At 40.7% G+C, this 26,941-nt stretch overlaps 1 protein-coding gene and 1 pseudogene across 1 annotated transcript in view; one reads left to right on the forward strand and one right to left on the reverse strand.

Moving 5' to 3' along the window:
• GNAQ (G protein subunit alpha q) overlaps positions 1-26,941 on the reverse strand; it is a 305,482-nt gene that overhangs the window by 94,682 nt on the left and 183,859 nt on the right. Inside the window, exon 3 of the mRNA XM_078061320.1 lies at positions 1,565-1,719. Coding sequence (XP_077917446.1) covers positions 1,565-1,719 — 155 coding nt within the window. The remainder of the gene's footprint in view (positions 1-1,564; positions 1,720-26,941) is intronic.
• On the forward strand, positions 5,170-5,604 carry LOC118542781 (large ribosomal subunit protein eL31 pseudogene; annotated as a pseudogene).

Genomic DNA, 26,941 nt, shown 5'->3' on the forward strand with positions numbered 1-26,941 from the left:
AGCAGATAGGAGGAGACATACTGAGCAGGAACAGGGAACAAGCGATAAAACACAACAGCACCATGGGGAGATAGATGAAATCTGAAATGGCAAAGCAAACATAAGGACAGAGGGGGCAGGAAATAAGAGAAAGACAGCTGGTCAAAGGTTGAGGGGGCAGAATTTGGAAGAGACAAGAGCTGACGACATCTCTCATGCGTGCACTCACAGAAACTCATACAGTAGGGGCTCCAGAGGGAGGGACAAGGGCCAAAGGCAGGCGGGCAGAGAGCAGAAGAGAAGGAATGGAAGAGCAGTGACGTGGAGGTGTGGAAGAAGGCAAGAGAGAGTCAGGAATGAGGAAAGTGCACCTGCCACGGGCACACCAGGGGGTTCACAGTAGTTAAAATACGACAGGCACGGTGATCATGAGCCCTTCTATGGCACATTCCAGAATTACGGAATTCAAATTTCCCGTAGGAATAGAAGAACTGTTTTGACCAGGCAACATTTCTGTGGCCGACCTGAATCATAACTTATCTTACACAAATGCCTAGAACGAGAGTAAGAACGTGATCTACTGTCTTAAGAAAACAGAACTGGACAGCTCTTGGATCTTCCAGGCACTATGAGTGAGGCCAATCAGCCTAGGGGGCTCCTTATTTTCCCCACAGCCCTGCTCTCATCCAGCGGGTCACTGCATCATACAAACTGGCCTGAGGCTGCTAATTATTCTCCACCCATTCTTCTGTCCACCCAGAACCAACAGAAGAGGCAAATGCTGGGTTAACATAATTAATGTAGACAGAAATCTGGCTAAATACTACAAAAAGTCCATTTTTCAGGCGCCTGATTATCTAGATTGCTGACTGCATTGATTACATCAATCCAGTGATTGCCAGATCTTCACTTTCTTTCTGTTAGGCGAGATTTAATCTAGAGAACTAACAAATCTCTCTAGGATGCAAATCTCTCCCAGGACACATGATTTTGATTGACAGCTCACAGAATAATTTTGGAATGCATGCAAAATTAGACTCACACACAAAATTTTCATGCAAAGGCAAACCTATCCATCAACATAATAGTGGCTCCCAGGAAGCAGTCAAGGTTCTGTGTCTGGAAACTGGAAACTGGGAAGTCTGATGTGTTAGAAGCCATAATCAAGCATGTATGTTTGGAGGTTTTAATGTGTGTGGGTGCTTTCTAGCACATGACAAAAAGATCAGAAATTTGTATGAAAAATTATTATTATAGGATTTCAAATCACAATGGAGTATGTACTTGAGAATTGCTGGTTTACAGTTTGGTGGAAGAGATGGGCTGGTAAAATCAGATTCCTCGAGTCTTCAGTCTGTTTTTTGAACAGAAAACAGTAAAAGAAATACTCTCCCTGACTCATGATGCCAGTCCCTTAGAATACAGTCTAAATGTATGAGGCTAGCACAAGTTTAAGAGCTCTATTTCTTCCTAGCTGGAGTGTGAGGCAGATACCGTATACAAAGCACAAGAATGCAGTAAATTATCAGTGCAGAGCGCACGAAACTAAAGAAAGATCCAAAGGGCCTCCTGGATGAATACTCACTATTTGGTAGAGTCAGACAACTGATACTCTCGTCGTCTATCATAGCATTCCTGGATTCCAGGATCATTCCATAAACTCTTTATTGCATCTACGTATGGATTCTCAAAAGCAGACACCTTCTCCACGTCGACTTCTCGAACTAATTGTGCATGAGCCTGTTAAAAACAAACAGAAACAGCAGCTTTAATCTCTCTCCTTTCTGTCACTGAGAAGTGCCTCTGGATCGTATGGCATACTGTGCACCAATGACGCCTTCCTTCATATGTTTTTTTCAAACTGTTTTATCAGAAAGTCTTGCTTCCTCTTTTTTTTTTTTTTCCTTAGAGAGAATCCAGTCCCAAATCTTTCCCTAGAGAGTAAACCTTGAGGCTACTTAAAGTCGATTAGAGGAAGACAGGGAAGACAGTGTTCAGTTCCCATCAGAACAGTGAGGATGTCATGCTACACATATGCTCATTTCTGGTAATTATCTGAATCCTAAACCAATATTATTTAAGAGGAAAAGGACAGGAATAATTATTCCCTCTATGTTTATAGTTTATTATCATCAAATACATAATTTACCCAGCCCTTGAGTGTTTACAGCTTAGCAGAAACTTAATCAGACTCAACTAATTGGGTTTAGTTTCTATCACTCCTTTTCAGGATAGGGTATAAAACCCCTAGAAGAACAATTAATATTAATGATGTGAAACACAGTAACCATTCCCCCTCCCCTCCATTCCAATACACCTGACTTCCAAAGTATTTATTTCATATCTGCCTTATCGACATTATCAGACTGAGAATTTTATTAATTTTTTTAATGAGGAAAAAGGACTTTGTTATTTTCATCATACAACATTTAGCAGGAAAGAGGTAAGGAGATTTAAAAAATTTTTTCAACAAGATTGAAATCAAAATGCTGTACGGTCAACCCTGAAATTAACCAAATTCTACCAGTGCCTAAAATCCCAGTCAAAATAGGTTTCATGGATGTAATAAGTTCCATCCATACAACCTGTAACTACACATGGTACATTAATATAATTACATTAATGTATGTGTGTGAATTATACATAAACATAAATATCCAAATAAATATAACTACCTTGGAAATTGGAGATACGTAGCTGATAATATATTTATATACTCGCAGAAATACAAATTTTCAAACTAGGTTAGTTGATGCCTATCACGATCACATGATGACCTAATTATTCACTTCAAAGAGTTTTACGCGGATGGAATTTTAAGAAGTTTTTTAAATAAGTTTAATCCATGTTAGACCCTGTCTGGTTCCCAAACTTCACCTTCCTTCTCTTCCAAGTGGGAAGGGTCATATCATTAGACTAATCTTGACTTAAATAAGGTTTTAAGAAGCCCAACATGATGAGACTGAAGAAATCACCTTTCTTGTTAGCTCTGTTCTGACCTTGCAGATCTAGTAAGTGAGAAATTCTAGCTCTGCTCTGGACCCCAATCTTGGAAAAGGGATCCCTATAGTTGCTTTCTGTACCTAATCCCTATCCAGGCAAACTGTCTTGTTATCCCAGCAGCAAACCTGTCAGCCTGGAGTCCTGTTTCTGAGTCCCACTCCAGGTGGGCCTACCTTAGTCAAAGGTCCTGTCCAGCAGGTGTATGCCTCATACCTCTGCGGTATACCTAATGTCAAGTTTCAACCCCTGCCTTTCTGCCCCGTGCTCACTGGAAGTTCTAACTTAGTGTCCTGAGACAGGACAATGATCACATCCTTGGCATAATCCTAAATTAGAGTCGCTATGGCTACGTCTTTATTACACGGTCTTCTAGAGGATTCTGTGGATATGGGAAGCACCAGGGTTCAGAGCAGGGGTCTACACCTGCTGGATATACTCTAAAGACAAGGTTTTGAATCTGACTCTACTTCTTCTTATAACCCTAGGTAAATTGCTTACTCTTTCCAAATATTATTTCTGGTGGGGAACATACCGCCCCACCAGCCTCAGGTTGCTTTGTATTGTATTACAGTACTGTAGCTTGGTGATTCTCAAAAGGCAGCATTACATGGGAATTTGAGAGAAATGCAAATCCTCTGATCCTCAAACTCTGTGCATCAGAAACTCTGGAAGTAAGGCTCAGCAACCTGTTTTAAGATTCCGATGCATGCAAAAGTTTGAGAACCAATGCAAACTACAAAGCACACAGATGCTCGTTGTTCTGATCATAATTAATTGCCTTGCTGGCCAAGAATTGTTATGGGAAGCTAAAGAGAAGAGGCTCACAGAGGCAACAATCATTCCAAAGCAGATGTCTTAAGGGCCAGAAAGCCACGAAAATGACTAACATGGGCCGGATACAGGCAATAGGGAGTAATGGGGACTGCGGCACATTGACAAACATGTTCCCTAATCAAAGACCACAGCTGCTGCTTAGCTCCAACCAATTGCCGCCATTGGCAAGGTAGGCCCATTGTTGCCAGATCTTCCAATTTTTCAAGGAAGCCAAAAAAAATCTAGGTTTTCCTATGAATTATCCCTTATTTTAGATCTTGGCAACCTTATAAAAGATAAATAAAACATATCTGTGCCTGAGCTAGATCAGGAGCCATTCATTTGCAACATACGTTCTAAAAGATTCTTTTCCATTTGCTTCCCCGATGAGCTTGACCAACAACACTGTCCTGCACAAGCTGGAATACAGTAGCTGGCTACTGGTGAACACACGCTAAGGAGTAGGTAATTTTCAGTCCTTTCCCACAATAATATTTAGACAAATGATTATACGATCCATAGGAAGAAATGGTTGGGACCTCACTCTGAACAGGGTAAAAACGACATGGCAACATAGGTTAGTATAGGTACTATTTCCACAATGCATTTGATACTTACTACCCTGGGTCAGTCATGTCATTTGGAAGGAGTCCTGTTTCTGTGTCTAGAGAAGTTGGCTTCTGCCAGAGAAAACAGCTTCAACATACCAGACACTTTTCACTATTATGATTAAATGTTTATTGGACCCCAGTGAAATGCTAGGTGATACAGCAATTAGGGAACTAGACAGCGTTCCTGCAGGGCATGGGGGAAACAGTTCATATAGATGGCAACCAAACAAAGCACAGGATTATGTGCTCCAGGAGTAGGAACAAGACGGACTATTTGCATTTCCATCCTTAATTGCAGTTGACTGTACGGGCATTTAAATAAAGACAACATTCTCAACAGTGTATAGTTGTAACTTTCCACCAAGAGCCTGCTGCTATAAAATGAGACAACTTCTATTGCCAGAAAACTCCTGTAATTTCCTCTCTTGGTCTATCTCTGCTTGCTTTTACTTACAACTGGAATGCCTTCCCTCTTCCTCTCTGCACCTCCTTTATCTTTTGCTCCAGAGCTATATCATACGCCACCTCTCACAGGAAGTTATTCCTGATTTTCTTCCCCTCCAAAAAAAGTTATCTTTGCATCCTTTGCACCATGGAACTTCTATATTTTGCTTTATGTTAAGAGTTACGTCTTGACTTATCCCCCTTCTAGTCTATACAGTGAGGAAGGGGCTGGAGCTTACAGACTCTGATTTCTTTTGGGGCCCATATAACAAATACTTGCCTAATTTAATTGCACTTAAAAAGTATACAGACTTTCCAACCAAGGCCCGGCAGAATGGCTCCCATGAAGAAGGGTGGCGAGAAGAAGGGCTGTTCTGCCATCAATGAGGTAGTGACCGGAGAATACACCATCAACATTCACAAGCGCATCCATGGAGTGGGTTTCAAGAAGCGTGCCCCTCAGGCACTCAAAGAAATCTGGAAATCTGCCATGAAGGAGATGGGAACTCCAGATGTGCGCATTGACAGCAGGCTCAACAAAGCTGTCTGGGCCAAAGGAATAAGGAATGTTCCATACCGTATCCGTGTGCGGTTGTCCAGAAAACGTAACGAGGATGAAGATTCACCAAACAAGCTCTACACACTGGTTACCTATGTACCTGTCACCACTTTCAAAAATCTACAGACAGTTAATGTGGATGAGAACTAATCGCTGATTGTCAAATAAAGGTATAAACCTGCAAAAAAAAAAAAAAGTATACAGAAACACAATGCCAAGTCCTACAAGTCAAAGTCAGTTTCCCAAGGAAATCTTCCACCCATTACTACTCTCATATAACTACACGATCCTTAGCAGCACTTATCAGAGTAAACGGTGCACATCTATGTGTGTGATACCCGTTAGTATCTTCCTCCACATTCATAGTACAACTTCTAAGACAGGCTCAACATTGCTCGGGGCCTAGCAGAGTGCCTGCCACTTTGGAGAGGCTCAATAAATATTTGTTGGATGAAGGATACAAGGAAGGAAGAGTAGAAATTGTTCTAAACTTGCAACCAGGACATCTAACTTCCAGTCCTGGCTTAACCCATGACACTAACTGGCCATTACTTAGGAGAAAGTACATTACTTTTTTAGAACTTCATTTTCCTTGTCTATAAGATGATGCGATTAGACCAAATCACTTAAGGACTCATCTAACCATAAGCAGTATGATTGTAAACACAGAGTAAATGCATCTACAATGCATAGAACACCAAGGAGCATGTCATACCATTTAATGAAACAAGATCTCACTATTTCCAACCAGCGCCTGACAAAACGTTTTAGGCAAATATTAGTAAATCTGTATGTGAGTAATGCTACAGGGGGACTGAGCAAGTAGAATTCAGTACAGACACAGGAGATCAAACAGGGTGTCAGAGAGAAAGATTTAGCTGGCAGGTGGAGGTGAAGATGCATGATGCTTCTAGGGAGCAAGAGTAGATGAACCAAGCCTTAGTGGACAAAATAAACATGGCACTTTCGGTTAACTGTGGAAAAACCAGTCTAGTGAGGAAGTTTCATGCTATTAATTCAAATTAACCTCCACAGGGAAAGATGCAATACTAATCTCAGCTATGAACCCTAACTCAGAAGGCAACCTCCACCATCTTTGAAAGAATATCACTCTCAGAAAACACAGGTCAGTGCTTGGCTTTCACCCAGGGCAGAACTTCTAAGTCACTTTTACTGCCTCTCAGCCTTCATTGTTTAATTCCATCCTTGCTGTTTTGGAAAATGACATCCAAATATAATCAACTGTAATTTGCATTTATGTAAGAATGTTCCCTGAAGTTCCGTAAGTTATTTAAAAGTATGATAGCATTTTACAAAATACACTTAGAATTTTAAAATTGCCTCTATAAATGTCCCCAATGAAAAGTAAATCCTCTCAATTTTTTCATAAAAAGTATTCTGTATGTGGAAAGAATATTCTTTTATATGTGAGAGTAGGAACTCTATTTGTTTTTTTCTATTTGTCCAAATGTCCAATGTGAACAATAGTGAAAATCACAAGTAATTATGCAAAATTAAATAATTATTCATGAAAAAAGCCTAACCCTGATGAAAAGGAAAGAATTCATTTCCCTTTTTTTTTTTTTGAAGATTTTATTTATTTATCTGAGAGAGGGAGCACAAGCAGGGGGAGTGGGAGAGGGAGAAGCAGACCCCGCTGAGCAGGGAGCCCAATGTGGGCTAGATCCCAGGACTCTGGGGTCATGACCTGAGTCGAAGGCAGATGCTTAATCAATTGAGCCACCCAGGCCCCCAAGAATTCATTTCTGATAATATAAATAACAATTACAGCTGACTATTGTTTTTCTTTTAAACACTGTACATAGAAAAGCAAAGCAGGTATGAGTTAATCAAATAAACAGAATGAAAAGCACAATTCTATTTCACTTTAAGTTACAGTTGAACACACTGCATGGAAATACTTAATGATGAATGCTCACTTTCAGAATTCTTAGCAAGCTGGAGGCAAGTCTTAGAGGAACACTGTGAAGACCAAGTAGCTACTCTTAGGAACTCTGGCAGAATTCGAGGGAAAGACCACATGGAAACCACAAGATGTGCCAATGTGGTAATGTCTTATTTTCACCATCTGGCTGCCATAAAATTCAGGTAAATATTGGACGTGTTGATATTTCCATGGTCGCTTCAGCAAAGGGGAGGAACTGAGTCCCCACCATGGTGGGTCTTACCCTGCCCACAAAAGGCCAAGCCTTCCCACGAAATAAAAAGGATCTTATAATCACTCTGGAAAGATTTTTAAAAACTCATTAACAGCTTGGGGTGGCTTTCGGCTGGAATGTCACACCTATTCCGGTTCCTACAATCCCGAAGGAGAAAACCAAATGGTGACTTCCACATTTGTGGAAGTTCTCAGACACAAACATTCAGGAGCTCATTAGGGGCTGCTCTGTTTAAAAGGGTGCCCGACACACACAGAGGCCCTCTGAATTAAAGAGTCTAAACCACTGTCGGAGTCTCTTCTAATTCTGAACCAAGGCTCACATCTTCTCATTCTTGTTTTTCCTTGGTGCTTTTTCCATTTTCACATTTGACTCTTAAAAACAAAACAAAACAAAACAAAACAAACAAAACCACTGCAAACTCCTAAATAAACTGGGGGGGGGGGGGCTGGAATCCCATGCTTTTTATTTTATTTTCTTCTGCTCTAAGGAAATAGAGAGTTAAAATAAGGGACTCTGGGATGGGATTGCTCTGTTGTAAACCCATCTTCACCCAGCAGGAACAAAGGGGACCTCAGGCAAGCTATTTAACATTTCTAAACCTCTAGTTCCCAATCTGTCAAATGAGGGTACTAATAGCACTGACCTTAGAGGGTTAAAGGACAGAATGCACAGAAAACTCTTAAAGGCAGAGCCCAACGCCTAAAGCTACCAGTTACTGAAAAAACAAAAGAAAAGGAAAAACAGCACAGAAATCATAAACCACGGTACACCCACCTACTAGCTTCTGCGACGTTGGGCAAGTCACCCAAGCCTTAATTTGCTCAAATGGGAAATAACATTCTGTAGGTCACACTGGATACTGGATCTCTGAGTCCTCAAATTGGCAAACACCCCTCAGCATAAAATCTCCTACAGAAAATGCGTACGGGGACTCTCATTCCTTAGACCACTTAGCCTTCTCTGACTTCATCCCAACTTCAACAGTTGACCTTCATTAAGGTGCATTAGACACAGGGCGACAGTTGTTGATACATCTTTTTATGACCATTACTGCATAAATGACAAAGAACAGCAATGTCACACTGAGCTCCTGCCCGCTGGGTTCACGTGGCAAAGTGACTCACTCCCACAGAAGAGCCTCTCCACACTTAGGATTCAACTCATTGCTCAGCAAAATTACAAATTACTACATGACATAGGCTTTTGAAGTCCCTGACAAAGATTATAAATCCTGTGTGTGGAATCTTTCAGAGCTAGGAATCCACAGATTCTCCTTTGCTAAAGCGCCCACGTCCCTCTTCACCCGGGGATCATATGGAGATGACTGAACCTTCACTGAGTAATCCAGAGAACCAGAGGAGGAGGAGGAAGAATCTGAACGATAGCGTGAGACCAAACCAGGCTTCATTCTTTACTCTCACACACCAGCCCTGTGTCTTTAGGCAGGTCACTCAAACTTCCTGAATCTCACCCACCCCATCTAGAAGATGGGGAAAAGAATTCACTGACGGACTGGTTAAGAAAAGTAAAATGCCTAAAACAAGTATTATAATTACTATGAAATACTGTGGCCTCTCAAAAATACCATTAATAAATATTAATTATTTCAGCAAATATTTACCTGTTGTGTATCAGGCAATGCACTTGACACTGATAAAGCAGAGAATCTATGTGAACTAAAATGTTCTGATTAACGAAATATCACATAAGCTTATTAACTGTCACATACTACTCTGCTTTCATTAAGACTATACAAATTTGATTTATTATCCCATTATTAAACTTGTTTTTCTATCATTAGATTTTTATTTTTAGTCTCTATCCTGGTGTTCACCAAGGCAATCAAAGACTATAAGACAGACTGCCTTTTCCAAAACACATTTGCTGGAAATATATTTCTCTCTCTGGTTTTGCTTCACTAATGGCTATATCTGCTTCTTCTAAAATACACTGAATTCCTTCTTGGTGGAGGAAATCTCCTTCTTGGTTTTTTTTTTTTTTTAAGATCTTATTTATTTGACAGAGAGAGAGAGAGTACAATCAGGGGGAGCGGCAGGCAGAGGGAGAGGGCGAAGCAGACTCCCCGATGAGCAGAGAGCCCAATGCAGAGTCGATCCCAGGACCCTGGGATCATGACCTGAGCCAAAGGCAGACACTTAACCGACTGAGTGATCCAGGTGCCCCTTTAATTGTTTAAAATATTCTTTTTCTTGGGGCGCCTGGATGGCGTAGTCAGTTGAGCATCCAACTCTGGTTTTGGCTCAGGTCATGATCTCAGGGTTGTGGGATCGAGCCTTGAGTCAGGCTCTGCACTCAGCAGGGAGTCTGCTTGAGATTCTCTCTCCCTCTCCCTCTGCCCCTCCCGCTCATGCGCCCACTCTCTCTCTCTCAAATAAATAAATCTTTAAAAAATATTCTTTTTTTAAAGGACTCAATCTCTTTCTTGGCTCTATCACCAAAATTCCACGTAAATATTCTTGTGTTTAGTTTTCTGCTTATCATTTCCCTTTTTCATGTCTGTCTGCCATGTCATGATTATCAATATCAATGACACTGTAGGTCAGATGCTTGATGCAACATGACATAATATATATGAAGTAGCTCCAAAGAATATGTTGACTAATTACATGGTTCCATTACAAAGAATCTTGCTCTCAGCTCTGTAAAATCTTGGGATGCCATATAAAAATCGTGCATGGCTGAAATGCTACTTCATGATTACGATGGTAATGTCACAGTATAAATGTGTGTGCGTATCCACACACACCTTATGACTACTACAAAAAAACAGCTTATTTTCCAAGAGTTCATACAAAGTCACAGTGATGAAGAAGAAATTAGAAAGGGAGATTCTTTTAAAGATATGCACATTTATCAAAATAATGAGGTATGCTTATAAGGCTGCTTTCAAAGAAAATCTAAGGAGCATTAGTTACTCTGGATTTTAATGGCTGTTTATTTGAAAACTGGATTCTAAGATCAAAGTCACATTACTGTAGACAATGAGGATTATAAAGAGTTAAACAGATGTCTATACTAGAGAACTCAGAGCTGTTAATAAGGTAATGGTGCGGGCGCCTGGGTGGCTCAGTCCATTAAGCGTCTGCCTTCGGCTCAGGTCATGATCCCAGGGTCCTGGGATCGAGCCCCACATTGGGCTCCCTGCTCGGCGGGAAGCCTGCTTCTCCCTCTCCTGTTCTCCCTGCTTGTGTTCGTGCTCTCGCTCTCTCTCTCCCTCTGTCGAATAAATAGATAAATAAAATCTTAAAAATAGATAAGGTAACGGTGCTCAGAATCCATGAGCACAGGCTAGGCTTGGAGATACTACTGTGCTTCCCAAACCTCCCTGACTGTGGTAGCTTCGTCCCCCTCAGGACAGGTGATGGGACTGGTGTTCTCACGGATCACATTCTGAGAAACTGGGTAGAGACTGAGGCTTCCAACAAACAGACGGGGATTGGTTTTATACAAGCAAAACAACCAATGGACTGATTCTCCCCCGTTCTGGAATAATAGGTAAATGCCTACTTTAGAGATTCGCATCATCTTCATTTTTGAGATCACATTATGCCTGTGGCTCATTTCCTGCTATTATGTCTCAGAAGAAACCTAATCATTTTAGCTCTCTGCAATGTCTGTGCTCCTCCAATCTTATTAACTAGAGGACCATGCTGCTGCAGGGTTGAGATCTTATTTTGTTTCAAAACAGGAGGAACAGATAAAGAAGATTTCCCTGCCTGGCTTGGTAGACTCTTGAACAACACTGGAAAAAAAAAATTAAAAGAACAAGCTCCTTAACGAAGCATTCCCAGATGCTCCCGGCAATTCCAGAATCCTGCCCAGCGCGTGTTATCTTTCTGGGACATCCACTGTGAAACCTGCCCTCTGTAGCTTCAGGACGTGTGCTTAGGAGAACGGAAAGGCTCACCATCCCAGGATCTCGCAGAAGGAAGGAAGCCTTTTAGAACACTCGTTTCCATGCCCCTTTAACTCAGCAAGAAACCGTTCCAATAGTAAGAAGGTAAAAAGAAACCACAGCAATGCTGCCTACTTGTGCAATGAAAGAAAGTAATGACACATTTAGAACCTGAGTAGGAAGAAGGGAATGGAAATAAGAGAAGTCACATCTCATTAGGTATTTTGGGGGGGCGGGGGGGTGGTTAAATATTAAGTTATATAATTTGTCACTTTGAGTAAGAACCCAAATTTCAGGAAGATTATGGATAAGAATCAACTGTAAAAAGCTACTTGGACAAGTGTTGCGAAAGTGGTAACTTTCTAGTGAGAATATGATAGTTTATAGTCTACACATGATACTTTTTTTTTTTTTAAAGGTTTTATTTATTTGACAGAGAGACACAGTGAGAGAGGGAACACAAGCAGGGGGAGTGGGAGAGGGAGAAGCAGGCTTCCCGCCAAGCAGGGAGCCCGATGCGGGGCTTGATCCCAGGACCCTCGGATCATGACCTGAGCCGAAGGCAGACGCTTGACGACTGAGCCACCCAGGTGCCCCTACACATGATACTTTTGAGTATGAAAATAGTCAATTGTGTATAGCTTTGAAATATTTATTTATTGACCCACAAATCAGCTTTCCTATATTGGTATTATTAAACTGTCTTCAAATATAAAATTCTTTCTAAAAAATAAAATCTTTATGTATCCATGTAGATTGAAGTAAAAGAAAATGAGCAGAAGGGTTTTTCTTGGTACATTCATGCATTTTAGTCATGTTCTTTGCCATATCTGTTCTAACATCATGTCCCTGACATTTTTCAGAAGATTATATTTTTCAATATGGATACATTATATAATAAACTATTTCATAAAATTGCCTGCAATATTTTCCAAAATTGCACTAGCTGTTTTAGGTTAATAAATTTGAGATTGTTAACATTTTCAAATTGGGTCCTTCTTTATAGACTTTAATTTTTTTTTTTAGACCTTAATATTTTAAATTCAGAAATATTCTCCCTTTTGGGGGCCAAAATAGCTGGAAAGCCCAGAACAAATTCTGCTACATGGAAGGTACTCTTAATTCTATTATTTTTCAACTGCAAATATGTAAATATTTCAGTTCAAATATTTCCATAGAACTATCTTTTTGTATTAGTGTAGAATATTATTCTATCACAAATACTTCAGGAGACAAAACTCATTATTGGTAGATTATCACAGCTTGTTTGGGCACAAATATGACTTATTTGTGAGTCATAACTAATTCCAAGCACATTCTCTCCATAGGCTTCTCAGTTTAATAAATGTTTTACTACGATACTGTGCTCTATCAGAAACTATATTCATATCCTTATCACTAAATACTTTCACTATCACTAAAACTATATTCATATCCTTATCACTAAATACTTTCAACAATTTTTAAAGAAGCAAAAGCATTTACCATATTATTCAAAATAACGATAGATACTTCTCTTTATCAGAATGAACTTTCAAAAGCTTCACCTTGATTCCCTGAATTAAAGCAGGGGAAAAAATCAAACCATAATTGTTTGCAAAGATTTTCTTCTGCTAAGGGAGTTCACAGAGTCATAGCTACTGCTTCGTTTCTTTTTTGTACATGCATAAGAAAAGTTGGAATAAAAAAAAAAATGAGCTAAATTAACATGGATCACTTGATCTAAGTGAAAAGTCATGCTTCACAGAGTAATATAAAAATGCATTTTCTGCAGCTGCCCATGCTAAAATGTTATTTTGGGTACAATATTCTGAAAATAACAGCTCATTTTAGAAGTAGACGCTGATACTTTCTCAGCAGATCTGTGTCTTTTGAATTTTGTGTGGTTGCTCATATCATTACGGTAAACGTGGTGGATGCTAAATATTAACAAACGATTTTGTACAAGTTACACATTGGTGTTAACTTCCTTGAGAAACAAAAATTCAATATTTAATTTTTTGTTAAACATACGCTTTCAGGTTTTTTTTAAAGCTTATTACGGCCAAAAAGATTTATTGCAAGATAAAAGCATTAGCCAACAATAAAACAAAGAGTTAACAGATTTCCACCAAACAATAAATGATAACACCATCGAAGCAAATGCTCTCAGACCACCATGGCAAGACAGCCTGGCCTTGACTTTCCATATACTTCAATTATATCTAACATAATTTCCCACTAACACTGCTCACTGAAGGTCTGGTATCTCAGTGGACCTTACAGCTTACAGACCAGCGCACAGCATGATTAGCTACTCACAACCAACAGAAGGTAAAGGTAAAAGCACCACATCCTTCTCTGACACCCTACTGACTGGAAAGAGTTGGCTGTCCCAACTCACTCTTGCCCAAGCGTACTCCATTTTAGCACTGAGTGCCCACATGCTGTCTCTCAAAGGGAGATGCAGTGACACTGCATCTGGAAGGATTTGGGGAAAAGCTGGAACATCTTTCGGATTTAACCAAGTGTTGAAGTGAGAAGTCTGTTCAACTGCATGAACAGAATCTGGGAATACAAAGGGAAAATCTATCAAATCCATCCTGGTTTATCTTAATAAGAAGAATGCTTCATTTAAAAACTGAGAAACTGGAATAAAAACTAAACTGGTGAGAAACTTGAGCAACAGGTGTAATCTGCAAGTATTTCCAGCAAACCAGGACTTTGGATCAGCCCACGTATGTGAAGACGCAGGCTGGGGAAATCAAGAACACTCGAAGTAAGTTGATGAACTGCAAACCTCCTTCTCTAGCACAGTTTTTTTTAAAGGGGCCAACATCTAAAATCAAGAGCCTTCCATTAAACAAACAAGCACATTTCCTACCTCTCGTGAGACACTGGAGGAGATGGCCCAACACAGCCCATGTTCCAAGAGGACAAGAGGCTATAGCCAGGTAGGCTACCATCTACCCCATCCTACAGTCAATAATAATAGGAGAGAGCATAATTCTTTATGGAAGTGAAGAATATTTTATTTCCCATAATGCCCAAATTAATTATGTTGTGGCGAAGCCTAGAACTTGGTCATCTTCCCATTACCTAGGTGGCCCTGAAGTAATGTGACTTCACACCCACCCCTCACCCCCTGCAGAGCTTGTGGGATGCTCCTATTCTGTGTATGATAAGGAGGCTTGTGTACTCTGCATAAGAGGAAGCAAGAATTACACTGAATCCAACTCCCACCAGTGGGCATTTACTTGGTTTCCTCATCACGATCCATTAAAAAGGTTGTGCACCTGGGCTCTTCCAATGTTTTCCCCTTACCGGCCCCTTAATGTGTTCCCTAGAGCTGTGGTTACACTGAACTTGGAGTGCTCTTGTTATGAGTTCCAATCCATGCAGGTCTAGCGGAGGGGACCAGGGCATGCGTTAGGAATGGAATGGTACCACATGGTTTGGGTTATTAGGGGCTGTCAGGACTATATCGAGGTGTAATGCACAGTGGCCAAGAGCCTGTGGCTTTGGAGGCAAATACTGAGTTCTCCCATGCTCCCACTGACTTGCGTTAGGGCCTTTCCAACGCTCAATTTCCTTATCCTTAAAGTGGGGCTGTCATAAGGTCATCACGGCATTGTTATAAAGCTTAAATGTAATACTATTCATAACACAGCAGAGTAACACGTACATACTAATGGCTCAATAAACAGAAGCAACCTTTCATTTGTACTTCAGGTAGGATCCAAGGGGAATGATGGTGGAATAGCCTCACCTAGTTTTTGTTTGTTTGTTTTTTTTGGATTCAGCGAAACAAGTCTTTTGGAGGTTTCAAGTTTTGAGAATCTGTTCTGAAAATTTCAGAATAACTGCTATGGTTCCTACCAACATGCTACACAGCATTATCAGCTTTATATCCTAAGGACATGCTGTTTGACACTCTGACTTAAATGATGGATTATATACAATCATTATAGTGACCACTGGGGATTATTATATAGTTACAACTGTTTTTCCAACTAAAGCATGTTGCCTTTAGTTAACATATAAGAAATTTTTTTTTTCTCCACAGGTAAGCCCAAAACTCATTATACTGCATTCATCTCAATGTGAGTTTTCAAAACACACAAAGAGCACAACCTGACAAAAACCTTTTCTAAGACACCCAAATAGATGTGCATGAAGATTTCACCAAATATTATATATCCAGATCCACTCTTCCCGTTAAATTCTGATAAGCTTCCTGTGAAAAGTTAAAGTGGTTGGAGATGTAGCATGGGTCATGAAATAAAACCAAATCAAATCCATCTTAATATAACTCAAAAGGTCTTTGCAATTTGCATTGCTTTTTCAGGAAGATAAAAATGCATATTGCTTCTTTTATGTGTTCTTAGCTATATATCTATTTTTGAAAAGCTCTCATGTAATTTCTAAGTTTAGGACCTACTTCCTTTTTACTGTGCCGTCTGGGCTACAGTCCATCTCTGATACCATTTGGATCCTCACTCCAAGGAACCTATATAGACTGACTCTCAGAAGGAAGATAACCTTCCCCTAACCTCTTCTGTGCTTGTGGACAGTACAAGATGACCACTCTCTTCCCGTCTACAGCATCTATCGGCACCATCCACATAGATTTAAAATATTTTTTAAAATTCCCAGGACACCTGGTGGCTCAGTCGGTTAAGCATCTGCCTTCGGCTCAGGTCATGATTCCAGGGTCCTGGGATCGAGCCCCACATCGGGGGGGGGGGGGGCTGCTCAGCGGGGGGTCTGCTTCTCCCTCTCCCACTACCTCTGCTCGTGTTCTCTGACAAATAAATAAAATCTTTAAATAAAATAAAATATTTAAAAATTCCCTTTACTTGGTGTTGGGGGAAGGAACCTTTCTAGAGTTTTAACATCTTTGATTAAAACGATCTCTTGCTAGGAAAAGGAGGTAAAGGAAGAAATTCATTTCTTTTAGCCTAAGGCAGAACACTGTGGGGAAAGAAAACAAAAAGAAGAGGCAGTAGAAGGAGTCAGTGGAGGATTAAGGTTAAAAACAGTGGTGCACCTAAAGACAGAAACTGCGAAATCATTTATCTGGGTTAATGACCAGATTACTTATGTTTTTATTTTCCACTCATTAATATCAGATTTTAAAAGGATGGATTATATAGAAATAAAAAAAAAACTTGGTAGGAAGGGAAACCTTCAAGCAATATATTCAAAATTTCAAACAGAAACAACCCGAGTGAAACAACCTAACACTGGAGTCTTGCGCTTAGGAAGAAAATCATTAGTCACCAGGAGTATCAGCCCTTAATTAAAAAGCTAACATACAGATCTGGGAAAGAAAAGATGTGTGTTGGGCCCTCAGTCTTCCAAGAATCCAATCCATCTTCTCATTTAAACCTTTCCTAATGATTACCTTCTTGGGGCATTTAGAGACTTCGTAAGACACTCAGGGGACACCAAGCTATACACTTGGCCGGCACTGCTTTGTAACTGTTCCACGTTTGTGCACAGAGAATTTCCAACAATGCTGTAAATTACCTGAGGGCAGGAACTGCCTACTCTTTCTTACCTTCTAGCACGGATGCTAGGGCTACTTAATACGTATTTCTACAATGGAACTGAACTGTCTTCATTCTGATGTATTTGTCCAGAAATACGATCTGACAAGACCGAGGATAAGAAGAAATAATGACCAGCACTGGACAGAGGAAGCAGACCTGCCGATGTGGGGAGGTCTGGCTGTGGCCTCTGGTATGATCTTGGACTGTTCTCTTAACCTTGACTTCTGTAGCTGAACTACTGCATGAGAGACTGTTAGAGATGCCTTGCCCTTATGATTACACATTCAGACCTAACCTGGGCTGAAATTAAAACATTTGCCCAGTTGTATGGCCTGGGCATAGATCAAACAGAACAAAGCAGAGCTCTGAACTTTTCTTGCCATGTCTTACAACAACCTTTTAGCTGATGGACCAGAAAGTGGCCATAAATGTCCCAGGGTAGGACCAGGGCTGCTGGGGTCACTCAAAGAACTTGGGGAAACAGCTATAACATAATTGAAAAGATTTTAACACTGTACAGTGTTAGCAAAGGGTAGGGTCTGAATACCAACTTGGCCTATAAGTAATATCTTTGAGTCATAAATATGTTAATTTTACTCAAAAGTTATTCTTATCTAATAGTGCAGGACCGCTTACAAAGCTGGGAGAAAAGAAAAGAAAAGAAAAGAAAAAAGAGAAATTACCACCAGCGCTATCAATAATATATATGTTTTTATTCCACTCATGCTCATACTTCTAACTCAGCATCTTTTGATCTTTTGGGGGAGTCATTTTTTTTTAAGATTGTATTTGAGAGAGAGAGAAAGAGAGCATGAGAGACTGCCAGAGGGAGAGGGAGAAGCGGGCTCCCCACTGAGCAAGGAGCCCGCTGGGGGGCTCGATCCCAGGACCCCAGGATCACGACCCGAGCCAAAGGCAGATGCTCAACTGACTGAGCCACCCAGGTGCCACTGAGGGAGTCATTCTATATAACTCCTGGCTTCTCTACAATAACATTAGTTCATTTTGCTATGAAGAGCCCAAATCATGCTATGTTCCCTGCTTTATTCAATAAATGAAGCCTTTGAGGCCAAGAACAGACCGCACTACTGTCTTAGTTTTACAGATGAGGAGAGTGCTATTTTTTGTTCACAATACAACTCCCTGCGACATGCAATAGCAATGACAGTCCCACCTAGGAGCTTGAGGTCCCTCTGGATTCAGATGCAACTTGTGGCACTCCAGCAGCCTTGAGAGTCCAGGAGGATGAAGAGCAGGACAGCAGGGAGAGCTGACATAATCCTCTTACTAAGTATTAGTATTTGGCTGAACATGAGAATCACCTGGGGAGCTTTAAAAAACACTCCAGTCTATGTCCCACCCTTGGAGATTCTGACTTAATTGGCCTGGGAAGCGGCCAAGGTTTTTAAACCCTGCCCCCTCCAAGTGGTCTAACGTATAGCCCGAGTTGAGGAACACCGGTGGAAACCATGCTCTCCAGAGTAGGGGGCACATAACCATCCACAGGGTGCAGAAAGAAACTATCAAAACCTATGGGCTTCATCAAAAAACAAAAACAAAAAAAAACCCCAAGCTATTAAGTTTGACTGTATTTAATATACGGAATCACAATGGCACCTGCACCTCTCAGAGGACCGGGTGCGGTGACCAGGAGTCCTGAGCAGCCCCTACACCTCCATTCACTTTCAGTGTGTTGCGAAATATCTCCATTAATGTGTCTCTAGTTAGGTAATTTACAGATTCTATTATCTTAAAGATTAGAATTCTGACAACACTTCATAATGAGAAGGGGGATAATCAGGAAATATTTTGAGCCACCAGAGGTTTCCTAATTATGTGATGGCAAACTACTTAGAAAACTGTCTAACTTAAGGATGAGTTGCACATTTTTCTTTTACAAAACGACAATCGTTCCAAATACGCTGACCTTTCTTTTGTCAGGACGAGGGGCTGAAGGAGCCACCTATTTGGCTGGTGCTTTTGTAAAAATAAACATATTTAATCTATCTCTTCAAGGCCAAAGAGCATTTTAACAGTGAATGAGAGAGAAATTGCTAGGAAATGTGTGCTGTGGAAAGTGCATTTTGCAAATGGGGATTTGGGAATGTTTTCACTGTGATGGGATTCTACTGTTATAGCCAATGTAAGATGTGACACTAGAAAAAGACCATGTTATGTACAAATTTCATACAGTTGGGGGAAAAATATTTCGGAGAAAAGAGTTCGGTGAGGTTTTAAACCCATTTGTTAAAAATGCATAATGTACCATAACACCTTTCCATTAGTTTGAAAGAACAGCTGACCGGTATCAGTGAAGATGGAAATTTATTAGCAAAATTTCCTAAGAAATCTTTTCAAAGGTGGTCAGTGGGATTGAAAATGAGCACGATTGGGGCGCCTGGGTGGCTCAGTGGTTAAGCATCTGCCTTCGGCTCAGGTCATGGTCCCAGGGTCCTGGGATCGAGCCCCACATCGGGCTCCCTGCTCAGCGGGAAGCCTGCTTCTCCCTCTCCCACTCCCCCTGCTTGTGTTCCCTCTCTCGCTGTGTCTCTCTCTGTAAAATAAATAAAATCTTTAAAAAAAAAAAAAAAAAAAAAAAAAAAAAAAAGAAAATGAGCACGATGATTTAGAAGGCACAACCAATGACACAGTTCCATTTACAGCCACGTAGCTAGTGTGGTGTCTTTTTATGAGACATTAAAATTAAGTAATGAATTAAACCAAATTCAGAACCAGACTACCGAAGGACTGTCACATAGAATTAATCAAATTTTAAAAAAATCATTAAGTGTTTTATATCACAGATGATTCAAAAATTTTATCAAGCACGATGTCAATAAAAACCAAAATAATTTTTGGGACGCCTGGGTGGCTCAGTTGGTTAAGCGACTGCCTTCGGCTCAGGTCATGATCCTGGAGTCCCGGGATCGAGTCCCACATCAGGCTCCCTGCTCGGCAGGGAGTCTGCTTCTCCCTCTGACCCTCCTCCCTCTCATGCTCTCTGTCTCTCATTCTCTCTCTCTCAAATAAATAAATAAAATCTTTAAAAAAAAAAAAAAAAAAAAAAAACAAAAAAAAAAACCAAAATAATTTTTATCAATTGAGTGCAGGTTCCACAAAGTCTGGGCCATACTCTTGTTTGGTAGAGACCCTGTGTATTCAGTCAGCCATTCCAAAATCAGAGATGTGTAGTGAGGACAGAAGCAGCTTGCACTGCACAACGTAGATGTTGGTTGCCTTGGGTTGGTCTGGGCAAGAGGAAAGAGAGGGAAAAATTAGGAATTCTGTCCTTGAGAGTGAGCTGTGAAGAAACTTCTGGAACTCTGCTAAAGATTGGTTTGGAGATCAAGCAGCCAAGTATACATTTCACCAGTTCAGTGAACCTGGGGTTCCTCATATTTTGATTGTCCCAGGGTCTCATACTATGGTTTTTTATGGGGATGCTTAAGAGATGCTGTTAACAAAAGCCAACCATTTTTTGGTTAAAAAAAAAACTGTAACTTCTCAGCAGTCTATCAGGAAGACCCACTTCCACTAATGCAACATAAAATCACCATTCTTCTAATTGATAGTATGTTCTGATACCAGATCTGCAATGGTCAGCCACTGGGAAGTGGAAAAATTATTAATTAGTATCAGCGAATTATAAAAAGCCTCTGCCAAATACAGTACAGTGGGAAACTATGAGACAGTGTTCTGAGCCCCAGAAGACACCCACTTTCGATGTATTAGAATTATCTGTTTCACACTCCATGTATTAATATTTGGTTTAGTTGCTAGAATCACTAACCATCTTGATCCTAATATTACTGTGACTATAAAAATGCTCGTGTGATATAAGGGAAACTGTTATATAGAAATCACACCTTATACGATCACAGAAACACTGTTTATGCTGAGTCAGATGGAAATCTGACTCTTAAAAGCCAATCTTTAAGGAAACGGATTAGCTATCGGCAACAACTCTTCATGAACATTTCGATGTATTCATATACCTCCCCTCTGGTTTCCTTACACTGTCAGGGTCTCATGTGACCTAAACTAGATGTATGCAACTGCGGTCCCCAGCTTGCCTCTCAGAATGCATTAACTAGCAGAAGAGTCCTCCCCTGGCTCAGGATCACATGCTTCTCTCACCTGAGGTGCCTCTGCTCTGGGTAACTGAGGATATAGCACATGTAGGTCAAAGACATCCTTTGCAGAAATTTAAACCCATCCCACACCCCAGGCAGCATTTAGAGCACTCCCCCCACCCCTGCCCATGCCATCCCACTGCTTATTTTTCAATATGGGACACAAAAATTTGAATTTTTTAAAGAGATTTATTTATTTATTTTTAGAGACATAGAGTGCAAGAGTGGGGGGAGGGGCAGAGGGAGAAGGAGAGAAACCTCAAGCAGACTCTGCGCTGAGCGAGGACCCCGATGTGGGGTTCGATCGATCCCAGGACCCTGGAGTCATGACCTGAGCCGATATCAAGAGTTGGTTGCTTAACCAACTAAGCCACCCAGGCGCCGCACAAAAACTTGAACTTTAGGGGCACCTGGGTGGCTCAGTCAGTTATGTGTCTGCCTTCAGCTCAGGTCATGATCTCAGGGTCCTGGGATCGAGCCCCACACCAGGCTCCCTGCTCAGCGGGGAATCTGCTTGTCCCTCTGCCCCTCCCCCTGCTTGTGTTCTCTCCCTCTCTCTCAAATAAATAAAATCTTTAAAAAAAAAACTTGAACTTTAAGAAGACAAAAATCTCATGCTTCTTAATGTTCTCCATGCAGTGTCCACCACATACAACTGTCCTGCTCATTTTACTGGAAGTGTCTTTTGTTCCCTGCTTGCTAATTCACGGTGCAGAGGAGCTGGAAAAGGAACAAAGTAAATCCAGGCTAGGCTTCACCTACCAAAACATCTTATTTTTCCTTGAACGCAGATGTCCAATAGCAAAGCCCTTGCTCCAATTATTCACACTTATTTGGTTGTAAGTTATGATACAGACTAGCTATCGAGCTCTGCAGAACTATCCACACTACTCTGGGTGCTGCGCGAGGGTGTGGGAAGAAAGGGATATGGCGCATCTGCAAGAGGATTTGGCACGCGATGCCTGGAATCCAAGGATATGGTAACAAAACATGCTCCCTGGGTAGGTGAGAAACCACAACATCCTTAAAGTTAATATGGAAATACATATTTAGAAAAGCACCAAGGAAATCTTCGAACAAAAGTTAATATGGAAATACATATTTAGAAAAGCACCAAGGAAATCTCCGAACACATAATCCTGGGTGTACCCAAGTCTATGATAACAGGTATCACTTATCCCTCTCCTTAATAAGGTTAAAAGCATCCACATTTCCCAGTCTTTCTCTACTATTTCTCCTCTGACATAATCCCTCCACAAGGCGTGATGTGTGAAATACTCTGGTTAATATCTAATCACCTACTTTGTGCACAACACTGTGATGGGGACTTAGGAGACACATAGAGGCTAATGGTTAGAGAGACAATTATGAAGACAAATAAAAAAAAGGTAGGCACCTGGAGAGGAATGGGGGCAAAGAAGGGTTCAATGAAATGGGATCTCGCAGATGTACATGTCAGGAATACATGCAGATCCTTGGGAGCTGGGCAACGTGTCCCACGCTAAAATCTGTGCTATGCTGGGAAGGAAGCTGAGGGAGCATGGTCACCTTGGATAGCTGTCAGGTTATTCACGGCACAAGGCCCTATGTCAAGGGGGCAGTGGGAACTGAAAGCCCACCCGCATGCCCCTGGCCAGGCACACAGTGTCCACTCACAGGAAGGCACGGCTCCGACAGGGCAGGCCTGCAGGAAAGGCACCAGTAGGTGCCTTTTATATTCCAGGACCATTTATGTACCAGCCCATAAATATTTCTCTTCTTTGCTTCTGAGTAGCATTCACAGCCCAGAGTAGCCACACAATTGAACAGTTAGTTATATACTGTCTCGTGCAGTTCTTGCTTTATTTTATATTTTAAACATCATCTGCCTAGCTACACCTTCCCTCAGGGGTAGCACTACGTCTCTCCCCTGGGCGACTGTGGTTCAGTTCCCTAAGGGGGCTCCCTTAGTCGGTTTGGAATCTCTCTGCCTCTGGTACCCATCTGAATCACAGGTACAAAGTAAAGGACCAGTGGGCTGGTACCCAGCCACTTCAGGCTGACGATTCCCCAGGGCGCGTGGTAAAAGCCACTCGTGGCTTTCTAGAGTTTTCTGGTTCATACCTCTGTGCTTGGCCATGAACAGACATGAAACCGTTCCTGAAAAGATAAATGTATATCCTGGGCTTCACGTTTAGTGTCCACCTCCTCAGATGCTCCTGCTGAAGAAAAACCGGACACTGAGAAGTTCTTCGGAGAATGTCTTTCAGGGGACGTTAGCAATGGTTTTGGAGAGCAGGGAGGCAAGCAACTCCACTTCCTCTTTAGGCAGTGAGTCTGGTCCTACATCCACCTATTTTTAATCCTGCGTTCTATTGCTAGGCAGGCAGTTTGCTCAATAAGGCAAATTGCAAACGTTTTATGGAAATCCTACAGTTGCCACTCTTTCTTCTGTAGAAAGAGGCTCTGCACAGGGAGAGGCTGATCCAATAGTTAAAGTATGAAAGACTTGGCTGTTGTAGGAAAAATATTTTCTTCCAACATCTAGGCAAAGACAGTTTCCAAAATTCCTAGAGTCTGATAAAATTAAAACCACATGGCAAATGGTGTTGAGGTTTTTTTTTTTTTTCCTTTAACATAGAGGGAAATATTTTTAAAATACGTAATAAAACATTTAGAACTTAGGTAGTGGGTATCAATGAATGGTATCAGTTTTTGAAAGTAAGTGTCAAAATTCTCACAGTGTTAAAACTGAGAATAAGTAAGTAATAATACTTGCACGAGGATGACTTAGTGTCACTCTCCAACCCCACATTTATTGTATTGTTCCACTGCTGAACTAGTGAGAGCAGTTTGAGATTTTCGTCTTAGGCCTCAAATGCATAGCAGGTGAGCTTGATGGAGGGAGCTCAGTTATATTATTCCCCACTTCTTCATCCTGGGTCCCCCGTAGTTTACAACTATTTCAGGACACACTGGCTACTGAAATATTACGACATACCTTATGAACTGTTAAACAACAGTGGCATGTTGCTTTTTTATTCATTTGTTTATGGTTTGTGATTTTCAGCATGTACGATTTTATACCTTTAAGTCAACTACAGTTAAGATTCCATAGCTTGGATCAGTTTTTTAAATAAAGAAAATTTAAATTAAAGAATTTTTTTTAAATTATGAACTGTTCTTTCAAGTACACTATGACTCCACCTACTTTTTTTTTTTTTTTTTTTTTAAACAGAACACTGTGGAGATCTCCATTATTAGCCACATTTAATGCACCACATTCGGCAACTCTGGGTGATTTTAGAAAGAATTGCAAACCTTACTTTGAGAACAAAGCCTGGCCCACATTTGTTTAACCTGATTGCTGGCATGGATGCAGGCAGGACAAGGAGACATCTGCAGGTCTTGGAAAAATAGTGACTTCTGAGATTCGGTACTAGGAACAGCTTTGGAATGGCCATAAACCCTTGCCCTACCTCCAATCTGCCTTTTAAAAAAAAAAAAATCCAGGAGGGGGATGGGGATAATGAAGATCTATTTGCAGGTCCTCGAACTGAGTTTTAAGAGAACGACATAGGCAAGTTCTGTCACGGTATTGGTTACTGGAGTTTCCAACTTCGGATCACCGAGATAACACATTATTGGGTAATGTAATTCTTTTTTCGCTTGTGAAGAGGAAACACTCCAATGAAAACAAAAACAAGCAACATGTTTACACACTCACTACTGACTCTTCAGACCAGAAGCAGCTAGTGAGGAGATAAAATCTAATATTTTAAATCTAATGATTTAAAATCCTCGGATAGGAATAGGACTTTCACAGTGCCATTTTGAACTAAAGTAGAGAAAAGTTTTAAGGAGTATAAAATTACATAAAACCACAGAAAGGACGTGAATATGGTTATTTCTGAGCACTTATTGTGTGCTAGGCAGGTACAGGGCTACACAGTTTAAATACAGTACGCACTTGGTCGTCACAACTACAGAAGGGAGGTACTATTCTTAGCCCCATTTATTGGGGGGTGTAGGGGAAATTGTCAATTAACTTGCCCAAACTCACTCAAGCTTGCAAGTGTCAGAGTCCAGATTCAACCCAGTGAGGCTCCAGAATAGCTGCATCATAACGATACACTAATAATGGAGACATGAGCGAAAGTTACTTGTCTATATAATTTAGATTAAAGAAGCTGAAGATAGTAATTCTAGGTTATTGGTATAGTGGGAATGCTTCCAAAAGTCACTGCAAAATAGGTTTCCTGATAGGATGCCTTTAAGGTATTAAGAAATAAAAGAAAGAAAGAAAAAAATCACCCTGAGATCGGAACATTCAGTATTGTAAACTCGTGGCCCAAATAACCAACCTAAGCAGCTACATTTGAGGAACCATGGTTGAAGATGAGGGATTAGATGGAATCCATCAGATGGAATAAGAATTAGGCCTGGAAATCTCTTCCTGTATTTTCCCTTTAGTTACCCTCATTTCATGACCTGCATGATCAGAGGTCCCCTGGATCTGTCAAAGCTCTCTGACTCCCAAGAAAATCCAATATCCTTTCAGTGTTCCATGACTAAACAACTTTGTCAAATTCTTGAAATTAGGGGGCGGGATATGAAAGTGGCAGGATTTTTCTCTCTTTTTTTAAGATTTTATTTATTTATTTGACAGAGAGAGAGCACAAGCATGGGGAGCAGCAGAGGGAGAGGGAGAAGCAGATGCCCCGCTGAGCAGCGAGCCGGAAGCGGGACTCCATCCCAGGACCCTGGGATCACAACCTGAGCTAAAGGCAGAAGCTTAACCAACTGAGCCACCCAGGCATCCCAGGATTTCTTTTTTCTTACCAGTGAGCTTCCGTGTCTAAATATGTGGACATGCTCAGGTATATTCCTTAGAGCAGACACAACTGTTTAGGCAACGTTGGTCTGTCTGAAATAATTTGTTTCGTTTCTTTTTTTAAATGGCACACCAAACCTGTAGGCAGAAAATTCAAGCCAGGTTCAATGGGAAAAAAATCTTCTTGTTCTCCCTCTTCTCCATAATAATTAGCAATGACAGAAGGTCCTAGAGTGATGTCTCTCAAGTAAGGCAAGAACTCAACAGAGGTTCTCAACCTACAAGACAGCAGGGAATACTGTACCCATCAAGCCATCTTGAAATACTAAAAACAAACTATTAGAGGCTTAAATTCAGTCAACTTGAGAAAAGAACTAGTGGTAAGTCCTATCTCTATTAAGCCCATGACTAAAATTACAAGTGGAATTTATGTTTACAGAACATACTGTAGACAGCATTCATCTTGACAATGTAAAAATAATACTATAACCATCACATTTTGAAAGGTAGGTGGAGAGGTAGGATATAAATGTTTTCTAATTTCCTAATCTTTCACGGCAGTGAGTGGACAGATGAGGTCTACATTAAATGTGCAGTTTTTAAAACTCAAATGATTTCAAAATTATGTTTTCTTAATCTACTTTTAATTGTAGGAGGAGCCCTTAGGAACTGATTTCCCTAGTGAAGAAATATGATCTGAAAATTCAGTTACTTCTTTTCAGTGTCTTCTTAAATTCTTTCTTCTAGTTCTTAGTTCAAGTAAAATTAAGTTAAATAGTTATATTTATAATATATTATTTATAATACTTATATATAAAGACATAGTAAGTTCATCAGTGTTTCTCTGTATCCACTTGGAATGGTGTTCACCAGATGCTGACAACAACTGTTTCTTAGGGGTGGGATACTGAGTGACTTTGTAAAGTTGTTTCTTCATAATGACTGACTAAAAA

Source organism: Halichoerus grypus, chromosome 14 (assembly GCF_964656455.1).
Source record: "Halichoerus grypus chromosome 14, mHalGry1.hap1.1, whole genome shotgun sequence".
Lineage (NCBI taxonomy): Eukaryota > Metazoa > Chordata > Mammalia > Carnivora > Phocidae > Halichoerus > Halichoerus grypus.